Source organism: Mustela nigripes, chromosome 2, assembly GCF_022355385.1.
Source record: "Mustela nigripes isolate SB6536 chromosome 2, MUSNIG.SB6536, whole genome shotgun sequence".
Taxonomy (NCBI): Eukaryota; Metazoa; Chordata; class Mammalia; order Carnivora; family Mustelidae; genus Mustela; species Mustela nigripes.
The window spans coordinates 73,248,240-73,262,908 of NC_081558.1; the positions used below are offsets into that span (position 1 = coordinate 73,248,240).

At 41.5% G+C, this 14,669-nt stretch overlaps 1 protein-coding gene across 2 annotated transcripts in view; it reads right to left on the minus strand.

Annotated features, from left to right (window-relative positions):
- Window positions 1–14,669, minus strand: part of TGFBR2 (transforming growth factor beta receptor 2) — an 89,668-nt gene that overhangs the window by 19,062 nt on the left and 55,937 nt on the right. For both annotated transcript variants that reach the window (XM_059390791.1, XM_059390792.1), the window contains one exon: window positions 1,361–2,160. In XM_059390791.1, the coding sequence (XP_059246774.1) occupies window positions 1,361–2,160 (800 nt within the window). The remainder of the gene's footprint in view (window positions 1–1,360; window positions 2,161–14,669) is intronic.

Consider the following 14,669-nt stretch of genomic DNA (forward strand, 5'->3'; position numbering starts at 1 on the left):
ACTGGGGAGACAATGTCTGTGCTACTTTAGATCTTTATTTTTGCTTTTTCAAATTAACTGTTTTTCTCATTCCTGAAACACCAAGATTTATGGGGAAAATAAGAATCATTGTCATTAGTTTCGGTCACTTAAGGACTGTCTTAATGTTCTTTGTTTACTCTATGATACATTCCAGTGTGCCAAGAATGTAGTATAATTTCATAAAATCTCTAGTAAAATAAGCTGCATGAAAGTATTTCTATAATAAAAGACTAAATCTAGACCATTTTATAATTTTGATAGCCATGCCATGTAGTTTTGTTTGGACTATGATAATGTGAAAACACTGGCATACACAGGGAAAAAGAAAGATATTTTTAGGGAAGAGATCACTTAAATGCTTGGTTTTTTAGCATGTGTGGCTTCACTAAATAACAGTGAAGTCCTACCTTCTCAAGAAGCTAAGGAAGGTCAGGTAAATTGATATCATTGTCCCAAGGAATGTTTCGTAATGGTATGTAACAGAAGAAAGTTTTCTTCTTAATAGGTCACTGCATGACTCATTACCCTGTCATATTACTCCATCCATGTTTCACTCGATATATTTATTTGAACATTGGTTGTGCAGCCATGGACCCAAGAGGCCAGACTGAGCAGTAAGCAATTGGTTCAAAAGCACATACCCCCCTACCTACTTAGAGGAAACAATGGTGCTTTCCAGACTCTACTGTAATCTACATCAAGCTTCCAGTGTGTGAAAAGATGGGGCGCTCTTATTCATAAAGGGTGGCTTGGTACTTTCTAGTGATCTTCCAATATCTCCTTACCCAAAAAGATTTCTATTTTCATCTGTGAGATGCTTCAAAGGAACCACAGAATTGTGTGTTCACTCAGTCTGTCAACTCAACTCAAATATTGATTGGTCACTTTCGCTGTTCAAGGCATTGTGCTAGATGGGAACAAAAATGCAAGTGGATTTGGGCTCGAAGGAGACTGCTTTCTAGAAAGGTAAAAAGAAAGCAAGGTAGCCACCAATAGTTCAGAGTAGGAAGGGCTGAATAGAAGCAGAAGAGAGGAAAAAGACAGAACCAAGCACGAATGGGGTTGTTCAAAGCAATGAAAAGTCATTTGCAAATGCGAGAGAAATGAAGGCTGACTTAAGGAGAAGAATATCTGTCCTGAATTAGATGGGCTTGGCAGAAACCAGAGGGGAAACGTTGTTCATTAGAAAAGCATGCTGGCAGGACAGAGTGGGGCATGCCCAGGGGCATGTCTAGGCAGGTGTCCATTAGCATCAGGCTGTTTGAGACAAAAGACATGAGAGATGGGTGGAGAGGTGGCGTAGGCCCCCTACAAGTAAGGCGATCCAGGTCTAACTTACCTGCCCACTGTTGGCCAGGTCATCCACAGACAGAGTTGGGTCAAGGCGCAGGGAAAGCCCAAAGTCACATAGGCAGCAGGTCAGGTCATTCTTCACGAGGATATTGGAGCTCTTGAGGTCCCTGTGCACGATGGGCATTTTGGGCCTCCCGCACAGGGTGTGGTCGCTGTGCAGGTGAGCAATGCCCCGGGCGAGGGAGCTGCCCAGCTTGCGCAGGTCCTCCCAGCTGATGACGTGCCGGGTGAGGTACTCCTGTAGGTTGCCCTTGGCGTGGAAGGCAGTGATCAGCCAATACTGCTTCCCCAGCTCGGTCTTCCTCTCCTCGGCAGTCAGGAACTGCAGGATGTTCTCATGCTTCAGGTTGATGTCTGAGAAGATGTCCTTCTCCGTCTTCCAGGAGGCATACTCCTCATAAGGGAAGATCTTGACTGCCACAGTCTCGAACTGCTCTGAAGTGTTCTGCTTCAGCTTGGCCTTGTAGACCTCGGCAAAGCGACCTTTCCCCACCAGGGTGTCCAGCTCAATGGGAAGTAGCTCTGTGTTGTGGTTGATGTTGTTGGCGCAGGTAGAGCTGATGTCAGAGCGGTCGTCTTCCAGAATGATGGCCAGGTGCTCGCTGAACTCCATGAGCTTCCTCGGCTTGCTGGTCTCCCAGGTCGGGCTCAGCTTTTGCTGCCGGTGAACACGGTAGCAGTAGAAGGTTATGATGACGGCTATGGCAATTCCCAGTGGTGGCAGGAGGCTGACGCCTGTCACTTGGAATATGACTAACAACAGGTCAGGGTTGTTGGTGGCATATTCTGATGTGGAAACAAAAGGAAGAAGAGAAGAAATTGGGTTCAGTGGGAATGCACGGTCAGAGAATGGGTCCCTATCTCCAGCACCTAGTCCTTCTAACATCTGCATAGATTTTGTGGGTATAAATTGTGACTTTTTATTCCACGGATGGATGCATATGTCCAGACTTCCTTGCCCCTGGCCACCTACTCAAGGTCTCCTAGTCTTCCCTTAAAGTTCAGCTTCAATGTCACTCTCTAAAGGAGATCCAGGAAAATGTGGGAAAGTGTTGTATTTTCTATATTATCATAACATTCTACGTTTTTCCTACATGACAACTTGGCACAATTTGAATTAAATCACTATGAGTCCAGTTATGGGGTCTTCCCCTATTTTTCCTACTTATCCCACCCTCAAAGGACTGACAACTCCATGCTGCCATGGGCCACGTCTTCCTTTTTTTACTACTGGAAACAGCACTGAGCCCACATCAGGTCCTCAGTAAGTGTTGGATAAATGGATGAAGCATTTATGGAGTGTTAACTAAACCCCGCGCGTTACAAGAGGCTTTGGGAATAAAGAAAGAATGACAGCTCCTGCCTCCAAAAAGCTTGTATGGGTGGCACAGGGTAAAAATGAGGAGACTGGCACAGTCCTATCGTCATCTTTGTGCTTTTCTATACTCCAGCTTGTCCTATTCTGACCGACACCCAGGCCACCCTTAAGCAGGTGGTAGGAAGAGAGTGGGGAGAGGAGTCTGAGCAAAAGGGTCTCTTTGGAAGTCACTTACCTCATATCACCCAATATCCCTCTTTTTCCCCCCAAAGGTATTATTTTTTCATTTGGGAAAGAGAGTGAGACAGAGAACACATGACAAGGGGGAGGGAGAAAGGGAGAATCAGGCTCCCCAGTGAGCAGGGAGCCTGATGCAGGCCTCGATCCTGGGACCCTGGGATCATGACCTGAGCTGAAAGCAGACGTTTAACCGACTGAGCCACCCAGGTGCCCAACATCCCTCTTTTCAAAGTGCATGTGATCTGAAGTTTCGGAGAACAGGAAATCTTACTGGCAACAGTGGAAATATTACTACAAAGGTGAGAAGAGTAAAAAGGACATGTAGCCAGTTTTCTAATTGGGACCACTGAGGCAGACCTGTGCGGTGATGGAGGAGAGTACTTAGCCCCAGCCATCTGACCACACATAGTGTTGTGTATGTCAAACTTTACTTCATGCGCTGGCCTTGGCTGACTCTGGTCACATGGTTTTCCTTTAGGAAAGAAAAACACGAATGGAAACAGCGGCAAGAAACAGTGAAAGGCGGTTATGGTTCAGTGAGAGCTTTGTGGTGGGCTATCTCCACTGGGCAAGAATGCCAGAATCCTATTGCTTTTATGTGTCATTCATTTTCCCTCACAGGTACCTATTAACAAGGAGACCTCATGATCAGATGCTAGATTCGCTCATTCAACGTAGCGCTGTTGGGTGCCTACTATGGGTATGGCCCTGCCCTCAAAGAGGTTACAACACAAGGAGAGGATTAGGACACACACACAGATGCATAGTAACACAGGGACACCTGGGACAGGCGGGGAATGTGTGCTGCAGTCTACACGCGTTGGTGGAATGTAGAAAAGCATAGAGAGACAGGGAACCACCGTGGCAAGGACTGTCTCTGAGGCGGTCAGTGGAAGATGAGAAAAAGTCAGTGATGGCTAGAAGGAATGTTAGGTTAGAAACTGCGAATATATGATCTGCTTGAGGAAGAGCAATTTTCCCAAACTGTCAACTCTAGCAAGGGAACCGAAAGGAAAAATGTGGGTGAAGGAACTGGACATCATGTCAGAGAAAGTATCTGTAATTGTTCAATAGGCAGTCTTCACCTACTGTAGGGGTTTGATGAGGATACAGTAGTAAGAATATAGTCCAGGTGAAAGGCAGAGAACCATAGCCTCTTGAAGAGAACCCATTACCTAGATCGTATTTGCTATCATCACTTAACAAAGCACAGTGAGAAATGAAGCTTGTGCTGTGCTGGTTTGGGGTGCTTGGGTTTTTATTTTAAGGGGCTATTTAGGTTTCACTTGACGCCCTGCCTGGTCTTAAGAACAGTTCTAAGTGGAAACGCCAACTTCCACTGCCTATATATTCTAGATGAAAACCTTAGCTCTTATGTCTATCTGATGGCATTAAAAAAGACCTGGAAAAGTAACCCCAGAACATCTGAATTTCAGCAAACAATAGGACAAAACAATTACTATTATGGGGAAAGATCTATTAGTGCATGAAACAGAACAAGAAAGGGGAAACAATATGGCAACTGACTGAAAACCCAAACTCTTGCTCACACTGGGAGGCATGAATGGGACAAAGGACAGGTGGTGAGAGTGGGGGGTGGAAGTGACAAGGGGACAAGGCAATGACAGAGGGAACTGGAACTGCAAAAGTAGAAACAGTTCATGTGGACAAGTACGGACTGTCCCCATTGTTCAGCAGAGTCTGAGCCTGGAGAGCAAGGGTAAGGGGCCAGATGAAGGAGGTGTCCAAGTGGGAAACAATGTTCCCCCTCAGTAACTCTGCCTCTATTTTCTGAAGGATCTCATGGATGGGTCTGCTTCAAACACCCACTTGTCTGCCTCCACACAAGATGCCTTATCATCATAAATTGGCTTGATTCCCGTGTTGCTTGTTTCCCCCAAGAGGAAGCATGCTCTATAGGGTAAATCTACACGTACTGATCACCACACTATACCCAGCACCTGGTTCAGAATGGGTACCTACACCGAGTGAATGTTGGTCACAGAAGCTGAATGGATGATGACTTCCACAGGACAAGAGCTCTCACATGTGTTTCTGTTCTAGAGCAGAGCTGGCAAACCATGGCCCCAGGGACTATTTTGTAAAGTCCCATACGTTACAAATGTTTGTTTGTATCTTGAAGAGTTGATTAGAAAAAGAAAGAGACTAAGAAGTTCGTGCAGCAGAGACGATACCTGGCCCAGAAAGCCTGAAATATTGACTACCTGGCCCTTCCTAAACAAAGTTTGCTGGCCCTTCTTCTATAGATGTTATTTCTTTTAACAACCCCTAAGGCATTGGCAGAATGTAGGGAGACTTCACTTTGGTCCATGGTGAATATTCTCTTTCACATATGGGGCAATGACAGAACTAGAAAATTAAAAAAAAAAAAAAAATTAATGGCATAATTACTTGGCTGTGTCTTCAATGGGTTAAAGAGCACAACACATTCAAATGAACTGTTCACTTATTGCTGCTAATTTTATTTGTAATTCCTGGCCATAGATGAAAAGGATCTGCCTTGCTAACTGCTATTCTTTTTCAGGCTAAGGGAAACACAAAAACAGAAATCCCCTGAAATTTATGTGTGAAGAAGATTCTAGAAATCACCCCCGCCCCTGTTCAATATCAGAAACCAAAGTTTTACTTTCCCCTCAAATTTCCTGTGATTTCTTTTTGAAAACCTACATGTAAAAATTTGGTGGGACAGGAATTACTGAATAACATCTGTCAATCTTGAAACTTCAAAGAGGTGGTGAAAACCCCTAACAATAGCAAACCTGGTTAAAAGGGAGGTTTGGGATGTGGTTTTGTCTAAACAGGAGCCACCCACACCCTCTTACAGTATTAACCCTTGGGCTGCTACTAGAAAACCAACAGCTGTAAGTATATGCACAAGTTGGCATCTCCTTCACTCAGAAACTAACAGGAGACATTTCTTTCGGCCAACCCCCCAAGTACACAAAAGCCCAGAAATCAAATACTCAGTATGAGCCTGGCTGTGTGCTAAGAGTTTTCTAGAATATTTGTATTTAATCGACAGACAAGCTCTATGAGGTAGATATGACTATGACTGTATGCCCCATTTCACAGACAGGAAAGCTAAGAGCTGGACAGATCAAATGATTTCTCAAGATCATCCATTTAGGTAATAGCAAAGCTGATACTTGAAATGAATTGCCTGATTGGAGACAGATAATTAATTAATCTTGCTCTTAAACCCATGCCATGTTGTCTCTACACTTCACACTGGTAACAGCCAATTAAGAATGACTTTATAAAACTCTCAACTTGGGGCACCTGGATGGCTCAGTAGGTTAAGCATTTGCCTTCACCTCGGGTCATGATCCCAGGCCCCACATCAGGTTCCCAGCTCAGCTGGGAGCCTGCTTCTCCCTCTGCTTGCTGCTCTACCTACCTGTTCTATCTCTATAAAATAAATAAATTAAATCTTAAAATAAATAAATAAAACCTCTCAATTTGCTAAATTGGTTGCCTTCACTGAGGCCTAGGCTACGTGATTTTTGGCCATCGATTTAGTGATATTGGCCATTCTTAGAGAACGCATCCCAAGGGGCATGTTCTAGGTGTGTGGACCATTCTCTTTGGCTTCTAACCAAGAACCGCTATTGAGTTGTGTCCCTGCAAATATGTGTCTTTTCCCTGCCTGAGTAGAAAAAAGTCTTACGCGAGGAAGAACCCTAAAATCTCTTTTGTCAGAGTCTACTCCAGGGCCTATAATATAAGATGCTCGATTCAATTCAAATCCACTGGAATTTTTACATATACTGTTTCCTGGATGTCAGGCGACTAGCACTCAAGACTTGACCTTCACATTATGCTCCCTTGTGACGTCACATCGAGTAAGACACAGGTATTCTCCACTTGTTAGACGTTCCTGTTATGCCACTCGCTCTTACAAAAGACTTACATTAATACCTGATTTTGCTAAGGGTAAGAAATCCAAAGAGGACTGTCCCTTCCACGGAAGGAGGCAAGAAGAGAAAGCAGCAGTCAGTGTCTGTTTTTCAGCAAGCTGTTACAGAGGGGGCTTCCGTCCCAGCAGCAAGACTGGCCCTACCAAGCTCCTTCCCTGAGGACTGCACTGGGCATCTCAACATCCAGCCACCATAGCTTTGAAGTCCGTGAACATCTGTGCTTTATCTTGATTTATTTTGGGCATCCGTTAACCAGATGTGTCCCACAGTATCAGAAAATCCTCAAAGTGGTTATTTTGGGGGGGGTCTGGGAATGCTCAAAAAATGTTTCCAAATAAATTAATGGTAACTGCTTCCTTGCTTTATGCCATTTGGCTTGCAGAAAGTTTCATAGGAACATTCTCTTTTTGGATAGTGGGGGACACCTGTCAAGTTCTGGGAGGGAATGATTACAAGGAAGAGTAGAATTTCTCTAAGAGTCATAAAAAGTAAAGCTCTCCAGGGTAATAGCAAAAGTTATTAGCTGAACTCCATGGGCAGAATTCAGATAATCTGTGAATATAAATGGGCAAAAATCACATCTTTTTGTTTTTCCAGCCATTAGCTAAAATTTAACATTTCCCATTAGCATCTGTAGCTACAACTTTGTCACCAATAGGAACCACAGATATTTTCATGCCATGTTGCATTCATGGCAGATGTCTTGTTGTATCATTTATACTCATCACTGAGACATTTCGGTACCTTATATCTGATGCTAGATCCTGTCATTTCAAACATAATTACAGAAGCACATGTTACTGTATTACAAATTTATTTTTAAAAATATTGGACAAGTATTTCTCAATATCAGTAATTTTCTTTGAAACCCCATGTATTATATTTTAGGCATCTAAAAAACATCCCTTTGAGAAGGGGTCCACAGGGTTCACCAGACTTCCAAGAAGTCCATGGCACATGCACAAAAAAAGCGAAGAACCCTTGGCAGAGGGAAGGCACTGGAACTCGTCTCTGCCAGGATTTCCTAGAGCAGAGATTTTGAGATTCGGCTGTCTCTGGGAAGTTACTAAGGCAGGGAGCTTGTGCCAATGGCAGATCCTTCTGGCATGATGTGTTCTGTCCCCCAAGGGCAACTCTGAATTCTCTCAGAGCTTCTGTCCCTTCTGTCCTGCAAGCAGGGAGGTCTGCAATGGAAAATGGTGGGAAGGCCCCCTTTGAAATCCCAACAATAATAAAGATAACTAACATACAATGTGCTTTAGGGAACTAGGCAATTCCTTTTATAAGCATCATCTCACTTTATTTCTCTAACAACCAAGTCAGGTTCTATTATTAGCTCTGTTTTCTAGAGAAGGATATTGAGCCTGGGTGGATTCTACAACATTCTTATTTACTTAGCTTACTTAGGAAACGAAATAAATGTTGCCCTAGTATCAGTTTTCCTGCCAATTTTCCTTGGCGCAGCCAAAGTAGAATTGTAGTTGTTAAAGAGATAGTTTTTGTTTATCATTGTAACGCTCAGAACTTAGCACATAAATAAGGAGACAAGTCAAATTTATTGAGTGGATGAAGGAATAGATTTGATGAATCAATCTGATGAGGAATCATTCTGCAGAGCTGAGCCCCACTCCTCCAAAGGCCAAATTCCACGGATGAGCCAGGCTCTCTCCTCTCTCTGCTTGGTAAGTGCATGCTTCATAGCACACCAGTTTCCCTGTAAGTTGCGTATAGCACATGGGAACTATAAGCATGAGTACTTGGGATGTGGTGTGAAGGAAGAAACCCTAGACTGGAAACCAGGAGACTGAGATCCTATTTCTGTAACTGTAATTAATCACCATAAAATCCGAGGGAAGTCATTTAACCTCACTGTGACTCAGTTTCCTATAAATGTTTATGGTTCTGAGTTCCACTTGAAGGAAAGAAAAAAAATAAATCCTCATCAATAGAATACTTCCAAAGAAGAAATCAGAGCTTCTTGGCAAAATGGCCAATTCTAGGTCTGGGGCTAGCAATAATGAGTTTGGAATATTATGTTATGCCACGTAACAGGAAGTGATCAAAGACTACTAAGGTCATGACGAGAAGACCCAGAAGCTACCTTGAAGGGATTCTCATTGGCCAAGACAGGATAGTTTGAAATTTAATGAAGATTTTAAAAAAGGAACACACTGGGATCTTAATGGATCCATTAAGATCCATTAATGGATCCATCCATTCTTAAGCTTATGATATCAGAATGATTTAAAAATAACAAGATGGGAACAAGAAATGTTGGTGAGGATATAGAGAAAGTGGCACCCTCTTACACTGTTGGGAATACAATCTGGTGCAGCCACTCTGGAAAACAGTATGGAGGTTCCTCAAGATGCTAAAAATAGAGCTACCCTAGGACCCAGAAATTGTGCTACTGGGAACTTACCCCAAATATACAGATGTAGTGAAAAGAAGGGGCACATGGACCCCAGTGTTCATAGGAGCAATGTCCATAATTCCCAAACTGTGGAAAGAGCAAAGATGCCCTTCAACAGACAAATGGATAAAGATGTCCATATACACAACGGAATATTACTCAGTCACCAGAAGGGATGAATACCCACCATTTGCTTCAACATTGATGGAACTGGAGGGGATTATGCTGAGTGAAATAAGTATAAGCAGAGAAAGACAGTTATCATAAGGTTTCACTCATATGTGAACATAAGGAATAGCGTGGAGGACCACAGGGGAAGGAAGGGAATTCTGAATGGGAAGGAATCGGAGAAGGAGATAAACCATATGAGACTCTTGACTCTTGGAAACAGACTGAGGATTGCAGAAGGGAGTAGGGGGATGGGGTTACGGGGTGATGGGCATTAAGGAGGGCACGGGATGTGATGAGCACTGGGTTTCATGCAACTAACGAATCACTGCATACTACATCAGAAACTAATGATGTACTATATGCTGCTAACTGAATTTAAGTAAAAAAAAAAAATAAAAACTTCTTAAAAAAGGAAAAAACAATACACCAAATCTGCTGGTACTTTGATATTAGACTTCCCAACCTCAAGTACTATGAGAAATAAATGTTGTTTTAGCCAAAACAAACAAACAAAACCCCCCAAAACAACAACAAAAACCAAACCAAACCAAACCAATTTATCAACTTTTGAGGATAACAGGATGTCAGTTCATTACACTGAAAACTAGAAAATGAAGAGAAACATCAAGCATGCATCCTGACTTTTTCACTGGAACCATAGCACAGGGTGACCAGAGAGTTGAAGAAAGCATCTCCTTATTAAATGATTCCAGCTAACAAAAGAAAATTAGCTGATAGAAATTTTTAACCCTTCATTAATTAAATGGATCTAGGCAGCAAGCATCCATGCCAACTTATATCACAAAACAAGATAGTCAGACCTAATTATCTTTGATGGAGGAGCAGAACCCAACCTATAGACTTGCCAAAGAGATCTAAACTGAGTCTGGTAAAGCCTCCAATCCAGCTGCCAATTTGCAAACAGTACAGGGAACACAGAAATGCAGCGAATTGCACAATGAATGCAATCAGCAAAATCCAGACTCTAAAGTAGTACAGATTAAAGGGGTTATGATGTGCTATAAGGGGCGAAAAAGGAATTGGGGAGGGCAGTAGATTAACAGAAACTGTAGGTATACCAAATTACCAAAATAATAATAATAATAATAATAATAATAAAAGTAGTAGTAGTAGTAGTAGGACAAGCTAGTGTCTACAGATGCAAGCTTGGATGATAAAGCCTTTTTTTTTTTTTTAAGACTTTATTTATTTGTCAGAGAGAGAGAGAGGAGCAAGAGTGAGCACAGGCAGACAGAGTGGCAGGCAGAGGCAGAGGGAGAAGCAGGCTCCCTACCAAGCAAGGAGCCCGATGTGGGACTCAATCCCAGGACGCTGGGATCATGACCTGAGCCGAAGGCAGCTGCTTAACCAACTGAACCACCCAGGCGCCCCAGATAATAAAGCCTTTTAAGGAAACAATGGAAGTGATAATTACAAAAGAAAAATAGTGGTAACTCCGGAGGGAAGGAGAGTTTTGTGACTGAGTTGAGGAACATGCAAGAACTTCTGGGATATCTGGTAAAGTGATACTCTTTGGGCCTGGGCAGGGGTTACAAGAACATTAACATTACTCACTAAGTAGGACATTTGTTTTATGCGCTTTTCTGTACTTCTGTTTTATTTTGGAATGAAAAGAGGTCTTTTTTCAAAAGAGGAATCACAAGAATAATTACAGAGGCCATGCCTTGCTACTGGGCTAAGTATATTATTTTGGATGCTCTTGGGGATAAAGGAAAGGGGAGATAAAACTAACTTTATTTTGGAGCACCTACTATGTGCCATACATTTCAAATATGTAATCTCATTTGATATTCAGAACACCCCTTCAAGTATTTATCCTATTTTAGGGGTTAAGAAATTAATTTCCTTGTCTGAATACACAAGGATCACTACCGGTTCTTTCAAAGGTCCAACTGATGCTGCAAGACATGTTCTTGAAATGTGGAAGGAAAGGCAGAAGGGAGGCAGGGAGAGAAGGAGAGAGGAAGGAAGAAAGAGAAATTGAGAGTTTGATAAATCACTCAAGGGCAAATAGGGGAGCATGTTTCCCCCAAATTTGAGCAGGTCCAAAGCCTTTGTTCTTTCCATACCACCAAGCTGTCTCCCTAGCAATGAACGCCAAAGTCTATTTAGTAATTCTGAAACTCTCCAGCCAAATGTGCCCCACATGCAGAGGCCAGACCTAGTTGCAAATAAGAAACAGTTTCCAAATGTCAGAGCCTTGATAAATAAATATTTTTTAAAGACAAATGTCAAAGATAAATGTTAGTATGCCATAAAAAAAAATACAAACTGGCAGAAAGCCTCAAGGGGAAATTTCATGGTATACATTCCTTTGGAGCCATTTAAAAGTAAACAAGTTGCCTAGTAACACACGCACACACACGCGCACACGCAAATGACCATAAAAACAGGTTGCTCTCAGCCTCTTCCAAGTCCCTTTTTATACCCAAATCCAACACTGGTTGCTAAATGGAACTTCAAACTGAACCTCTATAATTCAGTTTCCAAAAAAAAAAAAAAAAAAAAAAAAATCTATCTATCTATCATCTATCTATTTGTAAATATTTTTTTATTAATTTTTTATGTTGATCTTCATTTATTGTCTTTTTTACAATATTTACAATTTTAAAATATCTATTTGTAAATATTTTAAAATTGTAAATATTGTAAAAAAGACAATAAATGTAAAAAAGACAATAAATGAAGATCAACATAGGAAAAAAGCCAAAGGTGGGTCAGTTAATGTGTTTTGATAAAAGCTACATCAACATAGGTGAATTTGAGAGATGGGCTCCTTCTTTTAGTATCTGCAGTAGTTTTGGAAATTCCTCTACTTAATGAAGGAATTTGGGGCACAAATTTACCAAGATATTAATTCATCCAAGCAATAGAAAGGGGTAGGGATGGTTGGTTCCTGTATGCTTTAGTGCGTGGGTAAATAAACACCACATAACAGCCCAGAGATTCTTGAAGATAACAGTGACAGTCTAACCACTAAGCTTTCACACGCCAATACCATCTAAAGCAACAGGATATATATGCAACTGGCTGCGATCCAAAGAAGGAAACCATGCTTGAGAGATAGGTTGTTGGGGAGGGGGTGGGGGGAGGGGAGTAGGGAGAACTTCCTGTCTCAAGTTATTCTGTTCATTATAATGTCAAAAAGCACAGCACTCATTTACTGAGCACTGACTTCATGCCAAACACTGTGTTTCGCATGGATTATTTTGAAATCTTACAGCCACACTGCTAGATATGTATTATTTGCTCCCATGCCCTAGAAATGGAAACTGGGAAATGTACATGAAGTGAGCTGAGGTCAGAGCAGGGGAGAATTGTGGGGTAGGTAGTGACACAGACAAAGGGGTGGGGCTTCGCTGAAGAGAGATGCTTATGGCGGCTATCAGGACTGTCAGCCAGCACAGGATTCAACGTAGAAAAGAAGACAGAGAAGAGGACAGAGCCCTGGAAAGCAGCCAAGACTAGAGAGCCAAAGAAAAATAGAAGGAAGGAGATGGTAAAGATAAAAGTTGAAATCGGGGAGATAGGAAACAAAGACACAAGGTGGGGGGCAACAACACCCCAAACAATAAAGCAAAGGCACAGAGGCGCATCATCACAGATATAGCAAAGATTCAAAGCATCATGACAACGTTTTGCTAATAAATTTAAAAACTTAACAATAATCTCTGAAGTCCTAAAAATATATATGTGTAACTTAGCAAAACTGACCCAGGAAAAACTATGAAACTTGAATAATCTCATAAATGTTAAAGAAATTGAGAAATAAAACATTTCCCTAATATCTTTTTTTTTTTTTTTATCTTTCTCTCCCTCTCTCTTGTTTTGAGCCTTTTACTGTCAAATTAGGGTCTTTGGCATTAACATGTCTGAACACACATCTCAGAATTTGAAATTTGCAGAACTGTCAACCCCCCCCCGCCAGATTTTCCTAAAATAAAAACACCAGTAGAATCCTTACAAAAATGTTAAGTCTGAATCTAATCAATCTGAGGGAAATGAAATCACTTCTCCAAAGAGATAGATGCATACCCATGTTCACTATAGCATTATTTACAGTAGCCAAGACATGGAAACAACTTAAGTATCCACTGATGGATGAATGGATAAAGAAAATTACACACACACACACACACACACACACACACACACACAATAGGATACTATTAAGCCAGAAAAAGAAGGAACAATTATGACAACATAGATGGACCTTGAGTGAATTATGCTAGGCAAAATAAGTCACACAGAGAAAGACTAATAATTTATCATCTATATGTGGAATCTAAAACAAAACAAAACAAAACAAAAACTAAACGTGTAGATTTGGAGAACAGGCTGGTGGTTGCCACGGCGAGGGTTAAAGGTAGGAGAAGTGCATGAAGGTGGTCGAAAGGTACAAGCTTCTAGTTATAAAATACGTCTGGAGGATATAAAGTACAACCTAGTGATTCTAAAAATCCTGTACTTCATCTTTGAAAGTTGTTAAGAGAGTAAATTTTAAAGTTCTCATCATAAGAAAAAAATGTTTGTAACCATGTGTGGTGACAGATGTTAACTAGACTTATTGTGGTGATCGTTTTGCAATTTATACCTACAAGGAATCTTATGCTGTACACCTGAAACTGATGTACGGTCAGACGTCAATTACATCTCAATAAGCAAAAAGGATCTCATTAAGCAGAGCTGGCCTGTTCCAAGCCAATGTCATGAAAAACAAGAAACACACAGATGAGGCAAAACAACCCCAGGCAGCCGCTGGTCCTTGACTGGATTCTGAATTTAAACATCAGTGACCCCAAAGCTTTGGGGACTTTTGAGACTGACCATAATCTACACAGACACACTCACACACACAGAGGCACATAAAGAGAAACAAGGGTGTAAATATTGAGAAAGGGAAAGTATACAAAGGTACCTGCCGTCCATGATCCTTTCAACTTCTCTACAAGTTTAAAATGCTTTTAAATAAAAAGTGGGGTAGAAGGTAACCCAAAACACTTGAGCAACAGTGTTCCCCCAAAAGCCCCAAACACATACCAGTCCCAGATGAAGCTAAGAGCTACCCAACTTGCAGGGAACCGGTCATTTCAATTTTATACAAACTTTCAGAAAAAAGAAAAAAATGTACCATGGCTCAATGCACTTTATGAAAATAAGTACAACCAAATGCAGACAAGAAGAGTATGAGCAA